This window comes from Cervus canadensis, chromosome 3, assembly GCF_019320065.1.
Source record: "Cervus canadensis isolate Bull #8, Minnesota chromosome 3, ASM1932006v1, whole genome shotgun sequence".
Classification (NCBI taxonomy): domain Eukaryota; kingdom Metazoa; phylum Chordata; class Mammalia; order Artiodactyla; family Cervidae; genus Cervus; species Cervus canadensis.
The window spans coordinates 5,200,051-5,221,082 of NC_057388.1; the positions used below are offsets into that span (position 1 = coordinate 5,200,051).

Below are 21,032 nucleotides of genomic sequence, written 5' to 3' on the forward strand. Positions count from 1 at the left end.
AGCATTTAAGTCTATGCTTGAATTAATATTTCTGTTTGGTATGAGGTTAAGGGTCAGTATTCATTTTTCACAATACAGATAGCCTATCTTGGTGATCCAGAACCATTTGTGGAAGACTATTCTTTCTCATTAAATTTTCCTTGATGCGTGCTTCATTTGTTTCCGACTCTGTGTGACCCTATGGACTGTAGCCTGCCAGACTCCTCTGTCCGTAGAATTCCCCAGGCAGGAATACTGGAGTGGGTTGCCATACCTTCCTCCAGGGGATCCTCCTGACTCAGGGATTGAACCCACACCTTTTACATCTCCTACATTGGCAGGCAGGTTCTTTACCACTAGCGCCACCTGGGAAGCTCCTTGGTACTGCTGTCAGAAATTCAACTGGCTATATTAATTCTGGTCCTCTTATCCTTATATTTATTATTTCACCAATACCATGTGTCTTTACTAATGAGCTTCATAATAAGTCCTTTATTTAAAAATTTCTTTGCTTATTCTGTTTCTGAATTACTATAGCATATAAGAATACAGTTGATTTTTAAATATTAACCTGGCTCCAGTGTCTCTGTTTAATTCAAATGATGAGAGCTCATAATTATTTTCTAGACCCTATATATATTTTTTCAAGAATAAATATATCATCTTCAAATAAATTTTATTTTTTCTGATATTTGTGCCATTTTTTTCCTTTACTTGTTTTATTGCCAAGACTGTCTTGAGTAAAAACAGGCATTCTTATCCTGTTCCCAATATTAGAGATAACTCTTTCTTTTTCAGTATGGTATTAGCACTAGGACTGTCTTAGACACTTGTTTTCAGCTTGATGTAGTCCCTACTGTTATTTTCTTTTTTTAAGATGCATTTATTCATTTTTGGCCATACTAGATCTCATTGCTGTGTGCAGGCTTTCTCTGGTTGTGGCAGGCAGGGGCTACTCTTTGTTGCATGGCACGGGTTCTCATTGCAGTGGCTTCTCTTGTTGAGGCGCACAGGCTCTAGGTGTGCGGGCTCAGTAGTGGTGACTCATAGGCTTAGCTGCCTTGTAGCATTTGGGATCTTCCCAGAGCAGGGATTGAATACATGTCGCCTGCATTGGCAGGCAGATTCTTAACCACTGTACCGCCAGGGAAGCCCAGTCTCCTACTGTTCTAAAGTCATGATCTTGAGTAGTTAATGAATTTTGTCCCATTCTTTATCTGAATTTTTAAAATATATATTTTTATTATATTAGTATAGAAATTTACATTGGTTGATTTTCTAATGTTGAACTAACCTTGCATTCCTGAGATAAACTCTACCAATTGTGATCTTTTATTCTTTTGACTTACTGTTTTATTTCATTTGTTAATATTTATACCTTTTTCAACAAGAGTATTTATCTTTTTTTAAATGTCTTTGTCATATGTATGAAATACAGTTATGTTGGCATCATAAAATGACTTGGGCAATTTTCCCTCCAACTTTATTTTCCAAAAGAGTTTCTGTAAAACTGATATTATTTCATCTTTCAGTATTTGATGGATTACTCAGGAAGCTGATCTGTTTCATTGATCTTTGTGTCAGTTTTTCTACCAAAACTTCTACTGTACTGTCGCTACTGAGTACTAAGATTTAGTAGTGTGATTCTCTTTTCTTCTCTTGCAAAGTTGTCTTAGCTATTGTAGCTCATTTGCTTTTCCTTATAACAGTTTCAATCAGTTAAGCTGCCTTTTTTATATTATTTGATTATTTTAAGTAATATAGTTAAAACATTTAATGCCATTTTAGTTGTATTTGATTCATTTAATTTCCTTTTTGACTGTACTTTTTATATGTTTTTGGTAGTCTAAAGACTATACAAATTTAAAATTTCATTATCTACTTAAGAGTTGATATTACACCAATTCACAAAAATGTAGAAACCTTACAATGTTTGTAATCCCTTATCTGGCTACCATCTCACTGCTGTTTATTTTATAATCATATTTATTACTTATTGGTACACTGAAAGGGCTTCCTCTGTGTCTCAGATGGCAAAGAATCCACCTGCAATGCTGGAGACCTCAGTTTGATCCCTGGGTTGGGAAGATCCCCTGGAGAAGGGAAAGGCTGCTCATTCCAGTATTCTGGCCTAGAAAATGCCATGGACTGTATAGTCCATGGGGTCACAAAGAGTTGGACATGACTGATTGACTTTCAGTTTCACTTTTCACGCTGAAAAGTTCTCCAAACCCTATTGTGATTTTTGCTTTTAATAATCTTACATATTTTAAATAACTTAAGGAGAAAATAGTCTTTCATGTTTATCCAGATGTTTTCCATTGGTGATGGAGGTTTCCTCTTCCAGATGTTATGTCTGTCAGATATTCTCTTTCACATAGTATCTTTCAGATATTATGTCATCTGAAAGAATTTCCTCAAGCAATTCTTGTAGAGCAGGTATGCTGGTAGCAAATTCTCTTACCTTTTCTTTATCTAAAGATGACACTTCTCTATCTAAAGATCTCTGTTCTTCATTTTTTGATGGATATTTCCCCTGAGTATAGAATTTTGGGTTGAAGCTTTTTTTTTTTCCAGTTCTTAAAAGTGTTTTTCCACTGTCTTCTGACCACTGCAGACTGATTTAGAAATCTACAGTCACTTGAATTGTTGTTTCCTTGTATATAATTTGTTATTTTTGTCCAACTGCTTTCTAGAACTTTCTTATATATTGTCAACCTTTTGAATGTGATGTTTATAGACATTTTGAAAAGTAATATCTATTTAGGGTTCTATGAGATCCTTGAATCTGTGAATTTGTCTTTCACCAAATTATGTAATATCATTTCTATATATTGCTGGATTACCTATTTCTCTTTTCTTTTTCAGTATTGACAGTGATACCCATATATTATGCCTATTGCTGCTGTAATATAGGTGCCTGAGGGTTTAGTGTTTTTTAATGTTTTCTCTCTGTTCTTCAGTTTATTCATTTATCTACCTTAGATAGTTCTGTCTGATAGTTCAAGCATCTGTTTTCTTGAGGTTAGCATTTGCTTATCTTTTCTCTTGCTAATAGGTCACGTTTTCTTGGATTTTTGGATGTTGATTTACTTTCTGTTATCATAGCTAGTGAATGCTATGTTGTGTATCCTCTGAATTCTGTTGTAATCATCTGGAAAAGATAGATGTTTTTGTTTTAGTAGGAAATCTAATTCAAATCCAGTTCAGTTCTCAAAGACTTTGTTATGCTGGTTTGGGGTCTTTTCCCTGATTGTATGTTCAGAAGTTTGACCGCAGTTTGTATGGTTTCAGATCTAAGTTTAGTTCTCTGACGTCTTTGTATGTTGACTTGGGTCTATGTAGTGTACGTGTGGCACAGGAATTTTGCTGAGTCTTGTACAGGCTCATATACAGAATTAAGGGAACTCGTTCTTAGCATCAGTTGCCTCCAGGACTTCCCCCTCACTCTGTTGTCTCTCTGGGCTTTATTCCTTGATTCCATTGACCAAAAGTATGTCACGTTTTCAGTTGAAGTTTTATCTGCCTATACAGTAATGCTTTGCAAATCAGTCAACCTCGGTGGTATGGCTGAGAGAGAAAACTAAAATAAATGAGACACTTGTCTTGGTGTGAGTGGCTTCTCTTAACTACCTCTACAAATTCACCTAAAGTCTTTGCTTTTTAGAGACCCTCAGGTAGTTATTTCATTTTTAGTTCTAGTTTTAGCCATAACCATTGGGCTGAAAGGGCACTAGCCCATTCAGCATTTGGCATTAGACCACCACCACAGCTGAACTGTAGCTCCCTGTGGGAAGAGTTGTAATTAAAACGGTTAATTGACAAAGTGCTTTTTGGGTTTTCTGGGTCCATTTTTATAATTTTACGTGCAAGATATTTGTCCATTTTCTTTAAATGGTCAAATATATTCCACAAACTTACCAGTATTATCTTATTTTACCGCTAATGTCATTGAATCTGTAGTGATATTTCTTCCATCATTCTGATGTTACTCATTTATCTTGACTAATTTGTTTCTGCTTTTACAAGCTCTAGTTGGAAATTTATGAATTTTATTAGTATCTTCAAAGAGCCAACTTATAGTTTATTGAATTTTTTATTTGTCTGATTTCTTTCTTATATATGATCTTTAACATTTTATAAATATTATTTTTGCTTTCTTTCTCATCTGAAACAATGTGCTCCACTTTCTTTAGTTTAAGAGAACAGCATACTACTACATTGATTTTATATCTTTTTCTTTTCTTATATAAGTATTTAAGGCTATATGTTTTTCCCTGCCCTTGTTTTACCTTCATCCCACTATTTAAGTTTTTCACTCGGTACAAAATGTTTTCTAACTTTCTTTGTAATTTTATTTGTCCCAGGGCTCTTTTTGTAGTATGCTATTTAATTCTCATATAATTGATCATTTCCAGTGTATCTTTGTAGTGTTGATTTCTAACTATTTTTTTTTTCCAATTTAGAAAACATGCTGTATATTACTTAGAATTTTTAGTTGTTTTGAGAAGTGTTTTAAGACTTGATGAATGTTCCCATGTCCTCTTTAAAAATATTTATTCTGGCATTTAAGGTAGAAGTCAAGTTTTCTTTGTCTCTATTGTTCTGGTTTCCACTTGTTAAATCAATTTGTAAGAGTGAAATGTTGAAACCCAAAGTTGTAATTGTGGATGGGACTGTTTCTTTTTTATCAAGTATTTTGAGCCTCAGTAATCAAGTAAATAGGCCCTTAGGATTGCTGTTTTTTCTTGATCGCCTGACTCTCCAGCATTATGTACTGATGCACCTTTTTGTCCCTGATAGTATTGGCCGCACTGATGTCTGCCTTCCCGTGGTTGCTGCTTATGTCTTGTGCCAGTCTGAGATAGACCATGTTAACTTTCTGCTTAACCGTTTGACAGAGATGTTGATAAGATCTTTTGATATGCAGAAATTTTACTTTTAATGAACTCCAGTTTATCCATTTTTAAAAAATTTTGTTGCCATATCTAAAGGCATGAAGATTTAGCCCTATGTTTTCTTCTAGGAATGTTTAGCCTTGTAATTAAGTCACAGTTGATATCTGTATAAAGCATGAGGTTGAGCATCCAACTACATTTTTCTGCTTGTAGAAATACAAATTTCTGAGCACCATTTATTGAGGATACTAATTTTCACATTGAATGGACTTGGCACCCTTATCAAGAATCAGTTGGTTGTAAATGAATAGGTTTATTTATATTCCATTGGTCTATAGGTCTATCTGTTTTGGTTACTAGTGCTTTGTAGTATGCTTTGAAATGGGGATATATGGATCCTCTAGGTTTGTTGTTTTTCAAAACTGTGTTTTAGCTATTCAGGACCATTTTCAATTTGATATGATTTGAGAATTGGCTTTTTTAATTTCTTTCTTAAAAAACCCTAGTGATATTTTCATAAAGGTTGCATTGAATCACTAGATTGCTTTGTGTACTATTGACATCTAAATTTCCATTTATTTAGGTCTCCTGTTGTTTCAGCGATGTGTTGTAGTTTTTAGTATACAAGTATTTTACCTCCTTGTTTCTAGTTTTGTCTTATTTTTTGATTATTCCCTTTTTTATGTGTCTTCTTGCCTCTTTTTCACCCCTCATAATTTTTGTGTGGGTTCCAAATATTGTGATTTTTATCTTATTTGGTGCTAAATAGTTTTATATTCCTGTGAATTTTGTCTTCTTTCTTTTCAGATGTAATTAATACATTATCAAAGACAATTTGATCATTTCTTTTCTAATTTTATTAGATGTTCTGGTTCAGTATTCAATCTAAAGCTGTTCATTTCATATGACTTTGCAAAATGCTCTACCCCAGACTTCTTACCAACCTACGTAAGAATGAATTTTCTCAATAACATGGAGCAGCATTCCCCGTTCCATAGATTAGGACCTTGTTCATTATCCATTTTAGATAATAGCAGTGTGTACATGTCCACCCCAAACTCCCTAACTAACCCTTCACCCCATCTTTCACGCTGGCAACTGTTAAGTTTGTTCTCATAAGTCTGTGTGAGTCTGTTTCTGTTTTGTAAATAAGTTCATTTGTATAGATTCCACATATAAGGGATGTCACATGATACTTCTCCTGTGTCTGACTTACTTCACTCAGTATGACAGTTTCTATTTCCATCCATGCTGCTGCAAATGGCATTATTTCATTCTTTTTAATGTTGAGTAACATTAAATTGTATATATATACCACATCTTCTTTATCCGTTCCTCTGTTGATGAACATTTAGGTTGCTTCTGTGTCTTGGCTATTGTGAACAGTGCTTCAGTGAACACTGAGATGCATGTATCTTCTCGAGTATTCATTCTCAAGTCTTGATTATATACAAAGAATGAAATTATTCTGAATTATAATGGCAATTCTGTGTTTAACTTTTTGAGTACTTGTCAAACTGTTTAGGACAGTGCATGCAAAATTTTACAGTTCTGCTAATATACAAGGGTGTCTGTCTTTCCTCAACACTTGTTACTTTCCTTTAAAAAATTGTAGCTGTCCTTGTGTGTGAAATAGTATCTTAGTATTGACTTAGTAGTATCTCTTTATTCCCAAGTGACTAATGATGCTGAGCATTTTTTCCTATACTTGGTGGCCATTTGTATATCTTCAAAAAAACGTCTAGGCAAGTCCTCTGTTCATTTTTTAAGTTGGGTTTTTGTCTTTTTGTTGTTGAGCTCTAAAGGCTATGTACATACTCTTTATTTAGCACATGTATGATTTGCAAATATTTATCTATTCTCAAATATTTTTTTTCACTTTACTGATAATGTCCATTTATGCATAGAAGTCTTTTTCATTAAGTCCAGTTTATCTTTTTCTTATTTATTGCTCATGCTTTTGGTGTCATATCTAAGAAAAACTGTTGGAAATCCAAAATTGTAAAAAAAAAATCTACCACTTTTCTTTTTCTCAAAGAAAAAGACTTGAGGTAATTTTTAGAAAGCAGTTTGAGTTAGGGGTCCAGACCTATTCTTTGCATGTGACTGTCTAGTTGTCCCAGGACCTTTCATTATAAAACTCACTTAGGGTGATTTTGTCATCCTTGTTAAAAATCAGTTGCTGTTGATGTACGAGTTTATTTCTGGACTCTCAGTTCTATTCCATTTGTGTATGTTCTATCATTTTATAGTACTATACTGTTTTGATTATTGTAGCTTTGTAACGAGCTTTAAAATTTGTAAGTGTGAGTACTCTAGCTTTGTTCATTTTTTTCAGCACTATGTTGTATATTTGAGACCCTTTGAAATTCCATGTAAATTTGAGGATTATCATCCCATCTCTTCAAAACAAGTTGGCAGGATTTTGATTCAGAATACATTGGATCTATAGATTGCTTTGGACTATATTGTCATCTTAATAATACTGTCTTCCAGTTCTAGAACATAGGATGTCTTTCCCTCTGTGTAGGTCTCTTATTTCTTACAGTCGTGTTTTACAATTTTAATGTACAAGTTTTCCACCTCCTTGGTTAACTTTACGTCTGGATTATCATGTAGATAAAATTGTTTTCCTAATAAAATTTTGGAAATTTTCACTGCCGCGGTATAGATGTAACTGATTTTTTGTGTTGATGTTGTATCCTGTAACTTCGCTGAATTCCTATTTTAGCTCTAGTAATATCTATGTGTTCTCGAGTTTCTCTCCCTCTTTCATACTCCCTCCCTCACTATTCCCATTGCCCCCTCCCCACCATGTGTATACACATACACACAATCATGTAAGCTACAATTAGATAAATAACTTTTTATTTTATAATTCAGATGCCTTTTATTCTTTTTTCTTGCCTGATTGCTCTCTCTAGATCTTTCTGTAAAACATCCTTGCCTTGTTCTCTACCTTAGGGGGAAAACTTTCAATATTTAACTATTAAAGATGCTGCTAGCTTTGCATTTTTCATAAAGGCCTTTGTTAGATTGAATTTTTTCAATTTATTCCTAGTTTATTGAGTGTTTTATGATAAAAATTTTGGACTTTATAAAATTCTTTATCTGCGTCAATTGAGATGATCATGTAGTCCCCCCCCCCCCCCCGCTATTTGTATGGTATATTACTTTGATTGATTTTTTATACATTTAGCTACCTTTTTGGTTCCTGGGATATATCCCACTTTATTATGGTAAATAGTATTTTCATATAGTGCTGCAAGTTGCTACTAGTATTTTGTTGAGGATATTTGCATCTGCATTCAAGAGTTATTGCCTTTTATTTCATTGTCTTAGTAATATCTCTATCTGACTTTGATATCACAGATTGATTTAAAAGTGTTTCTTTCTGTTTTTGAAATAGTTTGAGAAGAATTGGTTTAATTTTTCTTTAACTATTTGGTAGTATTCATCAGTGAAGTCATCTTACCTTGAGATTTTCATTATTGGAAGTTTTCAGTTAATAACTGAATATCTTTACTTGTTATGGTTTTCTTTAGATTTTCTGTTTCTTCTTCAGTTTGTCATGCATGTGTTTACAGGTATTTTTCATTTTTGTCTAACTTACCAAATTTGTTCATATATAATTTTTCTTAGAATTGGCTTATCCTTTTTATTTCTGTAAGTTTGGTAGTGATGTCCTGTGTTTTCTTCTGATTTTAGAAATTTGAATCTTTTTTTTTTATTTAATCTAACTAGAAGTTTGTCAGTTCTTTTAGTCTTTACAAAACTTGACTTTTCTTTCCCTTGCTTTTCGTTATTTTTTAAATTCCCTCTGTCATTAATATTCACTTTAATCTTTCTAAAAGGTTTTCTTCCTTCTGCCACTTTTGATTTAGTTTGCTCCTTTCTCATCCATTCAGGTATGTAGTTATCTTATAAATTTAGGATCTTTCTCTTTTTTTTTTTTCAGTGTAGGCATGTAGTGATGATAAATATTCCTCTGCTTTCACTTAATCTCATATGGTTTGGTGTGTTCTGTTTTCATTCTAATTCTTCTCAATATGTTTTCCAATTTCCCTCTTGATATCTTCTTTATCCTGGTGGCCTTTTTAGGAGTGTGTTGTTTAATTTCTACATTTTTGTGAACATTCCACTTTTACTTTTGCTACTGATTTCTTCAGTAGCTTCATTCTCTTGTGATTGTAGATGATTTATGTGATGCAGTTTCTTTTTAACTTATGAATAATTGTCTTGTGTCCTAAAGTATTGACCATCCTAGAAAATAATCCATGTGTACTTGATAAAAATGGGTATTTTGTTTCTCTAAATGAAGTGTTATGTATATTTATTGAATTTAGTTGGTTTATAGATTTGTCAAATTCTGTTTCTTTTTTAATCCTCTGTCTAGAGACTTCCATTATCGGAAGTAAGGTAACAAAATTTCCAATTATTGTTGTAGAGCTATCTATGTCTCCCTTAATCCTGTCTGTGTTTGCTTTATGTATTTTCTGTACCTGTTTTTGGTGTGAAACAGTTTTTGTAATTATTGTATCTTCTTGGTGATTTGATCCTTTTTGGAATATGTAATTTCCTTTTTCACTTATAACAGTTTTAGACTTAAAGTCTATTTAGGCTGAATAAGTCCCAGCTTTTTTAAAATTACAATTTCCATAGAATATCTTTTTCTCTTTCAACATAGTTGCTTCATTTGGTCCAAAGTGAGTCTCTTCCAGAAATTGCATATAGTTGGATCATGTTTTGTTTATTCATTCTGTCATTCTCTATGTGTTCTGATTATAGAGTTTAATCCATTCACATTAAAAGTAATTACTGACAAGAAAGGACTTATTTCTGCCATTTTACTATTTCCTGTATGTTGATTGTTTTTAAGATTTCTTCCAAAAGTTACTTCTGAAAGTTTTTGCTTGATCACTTTCATTTTTCTTTAGTTAGACCACCTTTAGGAGCTGCCAGTAGCCAGGCTGATGTTGATCTATTCATATTTTTAAACTTTTATTTCTCTTCTTCATAATGAACAGTTTCTATAAATAGATAAGTCTTTGTGTTTACTGACATGTTCTACTTTTGTCTTTATTCTGCTGTTAGGCACATCCAGCTTTGTTTTGTTTTACTTCAGGTATTTTACTTTTGGGATCTAAAATTTTTAATTGTTGTATTTTGAATGAAGTGAGTGAAGTGAACGTTGCTCAGTCATGTCTGACTCTCTGTGACCCCATGGACTATACAGTCCGTGGAATCCTTCAGGTCTGAATACTGAAATGGGTAGCCTTTCCCTTCTCCAGGGGTTCTTCTCAACCCAGGGATCAAACCGAGGTCTCCTGCATTGCAGGTGGATTCTTTACCAGCTGAGCCACAAGGGAAGCCCAAGAATACTGGGGTGGGTAGCCTACCTCTTCTCCAGTGGATCTTCCCAACCCAGGAATTGAACCAGGGTGGTGGTGGTTTAACCACTAAGTTGTAACCACCTCTTGCGATCCCATGGAATGTAGCCTGCCAGGCTTCTCTGTCCGTTGGATTCTCAAGAAAAGAATACTAGAGTGGATTGCCATTTCCTTCTCCAGAGGATCTTCCTGACCCAGGAATTGACCCCAGGTCTCCTGAATTGCAGGCAGATACACTTATGCTAACTGCTTTAAAGTCTTTATGTGCTAACTACCACATCTCTGTTATTTTGAATGTTTTTATTAGAGTTTTTTCTCTTGACTGTGTTAATTTTCTGTATCTTTAACAATCTAATAATTTTTATGATATGCTGAACTTTATTGATATTGCTATGTAGAGTCTTCTGGATTTTTCTTCCTCTAAAGAATATTAATTTATATTAGAATAATATGCTAGGTTCAAAATCTAAACTGCCTCTTCCACTGTGGGCAGCATCTTCTTTGTTCAGCTTTTCAACTCTTTCTGGTTTTGAACTTCTTACATCATTGACTCATGTGAAGGCCACACATCAGCCAGTCATCTGCATGGAGTTTATATGCAGATATTATAACTCTTGTTCTGTTTCTGCCTGTTTCCTTGAATTTCTCCCATTACTTACTTTATCTTCTGGTGGCCCAGGAGTCTGTCCTCTTATTTTTTGTAACCAGTTAGACATAATTTTTGCTTCAGTTTTAGCCACCCATGTACCATATAGACTGATCAGTGCTCACTGCTGATACAGGTTTGTAACAGTGATTTCACCCAGCACAGTTTTCTTCTTTCAGTTAACCTGACTTTAGTATTTGCCTGTCTTTGCTACCCTTCAGTGCTGTCAAATAATGTATATTTCCTCTTTCAAGTGTTGTCACTGTTTTCTACAAATTGATTAGTACTAGAATTCTTTGCTACTTTTTTTTTCATTGTAAACATTTTCCTTGGTACATTTTTGGTTTAATATTGTATAAGTCTAATTGTGTATTTTCTGTGTTTCCTCTTATAAAAGTCTTACAAGCCTCACAACCAGGAAAAAATTCTCTAGTAATTTATTTTTATTATTTCAAATTTTGTTTCTTTACTCTCAGATCTATGAAATAAGGGTACATGTGTGTGTGTGTGTGTATACTTATAATATATGTGTGTATATATATATATGTATACTTATATGATGTATATATACACACAAATTTACATGTATATACACATAATATGTACATTCACATAAATATATATATATATATGTCTTTTACAGGATCCTCTTTTTTGTTTTACTATTCTATTGTAATTAAATATCTTGATATGTAGAGAGGGTAAACAGACTTCCTTTTTTCTTTTTAAAAGTTGTCCATTTTAAATTGATTTGTCAAGTAACATGAAATCATTGAGGTTTTATTTGTGAGTTCAGTGTGGGTATAGATTAATTTGTTTAAAATTTACATTTTTCCATTAACAGCATAAAGTTGCATTTTTAAAAATTCAGTCTGAGAATCTGTCCAGTGATATGCTATTTTAACTGATTCATGTTATTGAAAATTGTGAGATTCATTCACGCTTTGTGATCATAGTACAGTTAATTTTTTTTGTCTTTTCTAGGTGTAATACTCTATTTTATGAATATATCAAGGAGGATATATCTGTTTTATTGTTGGTTGAAATTTCTTTCTACTCTTCAGTTCTTCTGCTGTGACAAACAGTGGTGTTGTGAATATTTTTGTCTTTATTTCCTAGGTCTTTGGCTGATATTGGATCTTAAGAAATGCATTAGAATATGTCAAACTGGATCAATACATCAAATTTAGAACACACTTTTACAACAGCAATGTGGGACATATCCTATTGTTCTATGTCTGTGCCAGTTCTTGGCATGTCGTTGTTCCGTCGCCTAGCTGTGTCTGACTCTTTGCAACCCCATGGACTGCAGTATGTCAGGCCTCCCTGTCCTTCACCATCTCCCAAAGTTTGTCCAGGTCCATGTCCATTGCATCAGTAATGACATCCAGCCATCTCATCCTCTGACGCACCCTTCTCCTTCTGCCGTCAATCTTTCCCAGCATCAGGGACTTTTCCAGTGAGTCAGCTGTTTGCATCAGGTGGCCAAAATACTGAAGCTTCAGCATTAATCCTTCCAATGAATATTAAGGGTTGATTTCCCTTACGATTGACTGGTTTGATCTCCTTGCTGTCCAAGGGACTCTCAGCAGTCTTCACCAGCACCACAGTTCAAAGGCATCAATTCTTTGGTGCTCTGCCTTCTTTATAGTCCAGCTTTCACATTTGTACATGACCACCGGGAAGACCTTGACTGTATGGACCTTTGTTGGCAGAGTAATGTCTCTGCTTTTCAACACACTGTCTAGGTTTGTCACTCTTGACATAACTAAACTTTAAATATTGGCAATCTGATGAGTATGTCATGTATCACATTTTTATGGTAAAATATTTCAAAGATTTAATATTTTAAGCATATCAAAAGGTACAAATTAGTGGCAGTAAGCATATTCACTTTGTTGTGTGTTAATACCATTCATGTCCAGAACTTTTTCATCTTCCTGAACTGAAATTCTGTGCCTATGAAACTCTTAACTCACCATTTACCCTCCTTTCAGCCCTGGCAATGATCATGCTTCTTTCTATCCCTGTAGATATGACTGCTCCAGGCACCTATGTGAATGAAATTATACAGCATTTGACCTTTTGCGATTGGCTTATTTAACTTGGCATCTATGTTGTAGGATATGTCAGAATTTCCTTTGTTTTTAAGGCTAAGTAATATTCCACTGTGTGTGTATCACATTCCCACCTCCAACATGTATAGTGTGTGACCATAACACATTTTAATCCCATTCCACAGTACTTTTCGTAGCTTCATATGCCCACATTAATATACATTAGGTGGCCCAGCACTAATATACCACATTTCATCATCCACATGTGCATGCCACATTGTCTTTATCCCTTCATCTGTCAGTGGACATTGGTTTGCTTCCATCCCTTGGCTGTTGTGGATAATGCTACACTGATTGAACATGGGTGTGCAAATACCTCTTCAAGATCCTGCTTCTGGTTCTTTTAGATAAATACTGTATTAGGTTGGGCTGCCATAACAAAATTCCATACTGAATGGATTAAACACCAGAAATTCATTTTTTTGCACTTCTGAAGAATAGAATCCCAGGTTCAAGGTATTGGTGATTCATTTCCGATGAGCACTCTTTTGGCTTGCAGGTGGCATAATAGGTCACTTTCTCATTGTCCTTACATGGTCTTTCCTTGGTTCAAGAAAATGTTTCAGTTTTGACGTAGTTCAGTTTATCTGTTTGCCTTTTGTCCTTATGCTTTTGTTATTGTCCAGTTGGTAAGTCGTGTTGGACTGTTTGCTGCAGCACACAGGCTTCCCTGTTCTTCATTATCTCCCACAGTTTGCTCAAACTCATTGCCATTGAATCGGTGATATCATCCAATGATCTCATCCTCTGTCACATCCTTCTTCACCCTCGTCAATCTGTATTTTGGTGTCATATAAAAAATAATTGTAAACTCTGAAGTCATAAAGCTTCTTCCTGTTTTCTGCCAAGAACTTTACAGTTTTAGCTCGTATGTTTAGGTCTTTGATCCATTTTGAGTAGATTTTTATATATTGGGTAAGGTGAGGGTGCAGCCTCCTTCATTCTCAGGTGGCTATCCAGTTTTCCCGGCACCATTTTTGAAAAACTGTCCTTTCCTCATTGGATGATCTTGGTATCCTTGTTAAAAATTATTTGAGAGTTCATTTCTAAGCTTTCTATTCCTTTTATCTGTGATTCTGTCTTTATGCCAGTATCAGGCCATTTAAATTACTGTAGATTTGGAGTATTTAAATCAGCAAGTATGAGATGTTCGACTTTATTCTTTCACAATATTGTTTAGGCTATTTTGAATCCCTTGAGATTTCAAATGAGTTTTGTGATGGATTTTTCTGTCTCTGAAAACACCACCACTGAGATTTTGTTAGAGATTTCATAGAATCTATAGGTTTCAGAGACAGAGATTTCATAGGTAATTTTTAGTATTACTGACATATTAATAATATTAAATATTAAAGAACATGGGATATCTTTCCATTTATTTGTCTTTGGTTTATTTCTGCAATTTTTGGTAGTTTTCAGTACACAAGAAATTGCTTCCATGGTCAGGTTACAATAGCATATATTTTTGATGCTATTGTAAGTAGAGCTGCTTTTTTGTTTTTTTCCATTTCCTTTACAGATTGTTTAGTCTATAGAAACACCACTGATTTTTGCATGTCAATTTTGTATCCTGCAACTTTGTTGAATGTTTTATCAGTCAATATTTTTTAGTGTGGAATCTTTAAGATTTTCTTCATAGAAGATCAATTCAGTTCAGTAGCTCAGTCGTGTACAACTCTTTGCGACCCCATAGACCTCAGCAAACCAGGCTTCCCTGCCCTTCATCATCTTCCAGAGTTTGCTGAAGCTCATGTCCATTGAGTCAGTGATGCCATCCAACCATCTCATCCTCTATCATCCCCTTCTCCTCCTACCTTCAATCTTTCCCAGCATCAGGGTCTTTTCTAAGGAATCAGTTCTTCGCATCAGGTGGCCAAAATATTGGAGCTTTAGCTTCAGCATCAGTCCTTCCAATGAATATTCAGGACTGATTTCCTTTAGGATGGACTGGTTTGATCTCCTTGCCGTCCAAGTGACTCTCAAGAGTCTTCTCCAACACCACTGTTCAAAAACATCAATTTTTCGGTGCTCAGCTTGGTTTATAGTCCAACGCTCACATCCATACATGACTACTAGAAAAAGCATAGCTTTGACTAGACCCACCTTTGTTGGCAAAGTAATGTCTTTGCTTTTTAATATGCTGTCTAGGTTGGTCATAACTTTCCTTCCAAGGAGCAAACGTCTTTTAATTTCATGGCTCCAGTCTCCATCTGCAGTGATTTTGGAGTCCCCCAAAATAAAGTCTGCCACTGTTTCCACTGTTTCCCCATCTATTTGCCATGAGGTAATGGGACCAGATGCCATGATTTAGTTTTCTGAATGTTGAGTTTTAAGCCAACTTTTTCACTCTCCTCTTTCACTTTCATCAAGAGGCTCTTTAGTTCTTCTTCACTCTCTGCCATAAGGGTGGTGTCATCTGCATATCTGAGGTTATTGATATTTCTCCCGGCAATCTTGATTCCAGCTTGTGCTTCCTCCAGCCCAGCATTTCACATGATATACTCTGCATATAAGTTAAATAAGCAAGGTGACAATGTACAGCCTTAATGTACTCCTTTTTCTATTCGGAACCAGTCTGTTGTTCCATGTCTAGTTCAAACTGTTGCTTCCTGACCTGCATACAGATTTCTCAGGAGGCAGGTCAGGTGGTCTGGTATTCCCATTTCTTTAAGAATTTTCCAGAGTTTGTTGTGATCCACACAGTCAAAGGCTTTGGCATAGTCAATAAAGTAGAAGTAGATGTTTTTCTGGAACTCTCTTGCTTTTTCTATGATTCAACAGATGTTGGCAATTTGGATCATACCCATTATAAACAGGGATACCATCACTCTGCCTTTACCATTTGAGTTTGCTTCCTTTTTCTTGTCTAATTGCTCTAGGCAAAACTCTTAATACTGTGTTCAATGGAAGTAAAGATGGTCGTCATCTTTGTCTAGTCCTGATGTTGCAAGGAAATTCTAAGCTCCCATCTCAAGGGGTTTCCTAGTCTAGCTTCTCACTGAGGGCATGCTCAGTGTCTTATAGTTTGATCTTTATTTGCGTTTCTCAAATTCTTGATTTGTTTGAGCACTATTTTGTGGATCAGTAACATATCAGTCATTGGATATTTGTGTTTCCTCTTTGGGCCTGTTGTGAGTTTTCTCTCCTCTCCTTGTTGATTGGTAGGGATTATGTCTTGTTTTCTGAGTGACGGTCCTCTGGTGGCCACATAGCTGCAACAATATCCTAGGTCTCCTGCTTGACTATTGTCACTTTTATGATTCTTTTTATTAAGTTGTTAATTTTAATACTAAATGAATCAATTATTTTCTATTATGGCTAGTCACTTTCTTTTTAAATAAATTAGTCCCCATCTAAAATTCATGAATTTACATGTATTTACATGTATTCCCCATCCAGCTGATTCATGTCAATGTATGGCAAAAACCACTACAATATTGTAAAGTAATTAGCCTCCAACTAATAAAAATAAATGGAAAAAAAATAAAATTCATGAAGATTTTTTTTCTATATTTCCTTATCATTTCTTTATATGTTGATACTGATCAGTCACGAATGCTTCCTTCTCTTCTTATTGAAATAATCAAAATTTAATTAGGCTACTCTTTTAACTGTAGCTATGAGATATTCCATTTCCTGAGACTCAAACCTGGAAGATAATTTCACTAATTTTGCACTTTAATAATATTTTAGCATTTTCCCTCAATTTTGCTTAAGAAAGAACAAAATATTTCAGAATATATCCTAGGAGAGAGTGTTACAGATAAGGGCCCTGGTCTGGTACTCAGTGGTGAAGAATCTGCCTGCTAATGCAGGAGATACAGGTTCAATCTCTTGATTGAGAAGACCCCTCGAGAAGGAAATGGCAACCCACTCCAGTATTCTTACCTGGGAAATCTCATGGACAGAGGAGCCGGGCCGTCTATAGTCCATGGGATCTCAAGAGAGTTGGACATGACTTAGTGACTAAATAATATACGTATACAGTATTATGAAAGCTTTTTAAATATAAGAATGTTTATTAGAATATCATTATTTATGCTTTGATTTTGATGGGTTTATGCCAGTTTCTGTTCTGTTTGTGACAGTCATGTAAAAATATGTGTGTGAGACTTTATGCAGGCTTCTGTTCTCCATGTTTAATGTTTAACATTTTTAATACCTTTGCTCAGTCTTTTCATATTTGTGCTTAAAGAAATATTAACATGTGTCTTTGAGAGAATGTGTACCATGGTCACAGTCCTTTGAGAAACATTAGAAACATATCATTAGAATTTTACCACATGCATTTTTACTTTAAATACTCTTCCTATTACTGCAGCAAATCTATCTAACTTTGTTTCCCAATTTTTTTTCCATCTGGAACATTAATTTCCAAATAAAATGTCTATGAAAACCGAGGAATTCTCTGGAACCTAGAACAGAGAATACTTTCTCTGAGTGATGGTTAAGATATTTCCCAATTTGAAACAATATGTATTTTGAGAAAAATATGAAATTAAATAATATAATATGACCCAGATCCAATCAGTGACACATATTATTAAATTATGGTGCTAAAAAAAAATCTCATTTCCTGGCCTATGATAGCCCATCCTTAGATGTGCTCTTGTTAACATCTTTGTGACCCCTTGGCTGATGACACATGCAGTAGGAGAATCAGAGACCAAGCCCTGTTAGAGGGTGATGCCTTCCCAGAACCTTCGTGGCCGTACGCACACAGAAGAGGCGGGTGGAGACCGCAGCCTGCAGTGCACAGGGCTAAGCGTTTGTTGAGCACAGTGCTTGCCACAAACTTGCTGTTTTCTTTTCTAAGTCATCTGATTTCAGTCCTCACAATAACTATGACTTGATCGTCATTGTACCTCTTTTAGAAATGTTCAGTTCAGTTACTTGGTCGTGTCCAACTTTTTGCGACTCCATGGATTGCAGCACGCCAGGCCTCCCTGTCCATCACCAATTCCCAGAGTTTGCTAACTCATGTCCATTGAGTCAGTGATGCCATCCAACCATCTCATCCTCTGTCATCCCCTTCTCCTCCCGCCTTCAATCTTTCCCCGCATCAGGGTCTTTTCAAATGAGTCAGTTCTTCAAATCAGGCGGCCAAGAAATGAGGAAGCTAGAACTAAGAGAATTGACTACTTTGCCCAGGATCCCAAACTTAGTCAACAACAAAGAATGCATTTAACCCTGGTTTCTTTCTACCTTTCTTACTTCCCATCATGCAGAAGGAGCATTGGTAACATTGATGATAGATCCTTATGTTAGGGATGACCAAACTGAGTTACATTTTAGGCTAAGTAATGTTTCTAAAATTACACTTTTAGCCCGTGATAGAAATAGAATTTGAAACCAGATGACTGTTAAAAATAATCTGCAAGTCCTTCCCATATTTGCACCTATCTTTATATATCTGAAGCATGCTACTATGGACCATCTGGTAGTCACATTCTTCTAGAATTTACAGGATGGCCAGGAAGCCTTCTTATGTCAACACTGTGGGATCAGTCTTGGTTTAAGCTTACATGAGGCATTTAGAGGAGTCAAACTCATAGAAACAAATTGTGGAATGGTGGCTGCCAGGATCTAGGAAAGGGGGAATAAGGAGTTCAATGGGTATAGAGGTGCAGTTTGTCCCAGATGCAAAAGTTCTGGAGATTAGTTGTGCAATGATTTAAGTATACTTGACACTACTCAACTGTATACTTAAAAATAGTTAAAATGGCAGATTTTATGTTATGTGCATTTTACCACATTTAAAACCAAAAAGAAAAAAAAAATCTTCTTTGAAAATGTATTCTCCATCTAAAGTTAACTTACTTGGCATTAGGAGACTGTTACTTATTAACTTATTTTTTATTCACAGTAATCTGCAGCCCTGGATCTTATAACTCCCGTGATGGAATTCACTGCCTTCAGTGCAATAGCAGCCTGGTGTTTGGAGCAAAAGCATGTTTATAGGCCATCATTTTGAGCTCGACGATGGTTTGTCAAACACAAAAGTTTATTTTTGAAGTATTAATATATAATAAATCACTATTATGCCAAAATTAAATGTATTAGATTTTACCAAAAAAAGATGTCATTTTAATTGAAATGCTGTATATCCAAATTCTTTATACACAGAACAGCCAATAATCTTTATTCATTAATGCCAGACCTACATATGACTCCAAAATATTTCTTGGGTCACTGTTTTTAAGATAGTTTCAAATATACTCTATTGGGTTAGTCCAAAAGATTTTTATGATTTTTCAAAAATTGCCCATTTTGTCATTATTATGTTAACTAATCTGAGGCCACCATTTTCTTCTACAGTAATTGTAATTTCAGCTTCTTTTAGTCCTTTTCTCTAATTTTATGTGATTTTTTCCCTTGCAGTTTGAACTTTCATAGCTGAAATTCACTTTTTTAAAACTCCAAGTCTTATTATTGCAATTTTTAACTACTTTAGTGTAAGACCTAGACCCATACACACACACACCCAAACACATTATGGGTTTTTAATACAGTTCACTGTGGTGAACTTACACTTCTCAGTTTAAAGTCCCTCAAATTTGACATCTTAGAATAGAGCAATGTGTAGGTGCCTAAATTAACATCTGAAGGACTTCTCTGGCCTGGTGGTCCAGTGGTTAAGAATCTGCCTTGCAATGCAGGGGACACAGGTTCAATCCCTGCTTGGGGAACTAGGATCCCACATGCCAAAGAGCAACTAGCCCGCACACAGCTGGACAGTCTCTGCTACATGCTGCAACTAAGACCCAATGCAGTCAAATAAAGAAATGCACGTCTTTAAAAAATAAATAATTCGCCATTTGAACTTTTGTGGAGACAAAGAGGAACTAAGCAGCTCCTTCCTCAACAGCCTCTCTAAGGATGAGAATCCAGCAGCTCTTTCACTCCTTCACTGTTAAAGTGTCTGTGACAGGCACTGCTCCAGCCTCCTGACACTCGCTCACCCTGGATTGCTGTGTTCGAATATGAAAAATTACCACAAATTTAGACTAATTACAGGGAAAATACATGAGTAAACCACAGAATCAGTAGCCTCTCAGTTTTCTAGGTACTGCTTTATTATGTTTGTATCAGCTTTATACTGTCTTTGGAATGTTCCCTGTTTCTCTTCATCTTTCCTGAGACATGAACACATGTGAATGGCAAATGCACACAGGTTGGATCTGGGCACAAGTGTGCAGGTCACCGGACAGTTTACAGAGAGGCATTTACTGACCCTGAGGCCCTGCATGGCATTTTGAAAGGGCCACTTACTATGTTAGCTTCTCATTTGTTCTCCCTATGGATACGTGTTACCCTGGAATTCTCACACAAATACAGAGGCAAGGGAAATGACATTTCTCTGGTTGCCCTAGTGGTGTTTCTTTAACAGGCCCTTTGGACTGTAATCGTCTTGTAATTGTTTTCCTATATTTTTGAGAGGTTTTTCAGGAACCTTCTTTCTACCCTTAAGCAACATGTTTCTGCTGTTTTACTGTTTGGGTAGCTTATTGTTCTTCTAGCACATGCTTTCTGTAACTCGTAAAAGACTTATTAAGTCTCCATCTGTAAAAGCAGTGCAACCTCCTCAAGTTTCCAAATTTCTGCATTGTGTAATATGATTAATTGGATACATATTCTTTCCTGTGTACTCCCTGAGTTGGGGTTAGTTTCTTCTTCTTGTTTAATGGCTCAGAGGACTTGAATTCCCCATGCATCTTTGTAAGGAGTGATCAGGATCAGCCCCCGCACTGATCAGCTGGGAAGCAGCACAGGGGTGTCACGGTGGTGTGGGCAGTGGAGGGCAGAGAGATGGGGATCCAGGGTGAGCGGAGACAGGGGCAGGGTGATTAGAGCCAGTTACAGGTTTCCACGGCACGGAGGCTGGCCAGGAACAGGGCCACGCAAGTGCCGGGGTGGAGCAAGGTCCGATTTAAACGTCCAGGCAGTGGGAACAGTTGGTAGAAACTGAAGCAGAGAATAAACTAGGAGAAGAAAGAGAAGT

General features: G+C 35.6%; 1 protein-coding gene across 5 annotated transcripts in view; it reads left to right on the forward strand.

Moving 5' to 3' along the window:
- Nucleotides 1-19,108, forward strand: part of LOC122438056 (zona pellucida binding protein) — a 120,336-nt gene extending 101,228 nt beyond the window's left edge. For all 5 annotated transcript variants that reach the window (XR_006268435.1, XM_043462535.1, XM_043462539.1 and 2 more), the window contains one exon: nucleotides 18,897-19,108. Coding sequence is in view for 4 of the 5 variants with exons in the window: in XM_043462535.1 (XP_043318470.1) it covers nucleotides 18,897-18,991 (95 nt within the window). In the remaining variant the exon portion in view is untranslated. The remainder of the gene's footprint in view (nucleotides 1-18,896) is intronic.
- The last annotated feature ends 1,924 nt before the right edge of the window (nucleotides 19,109-21,032 follow it).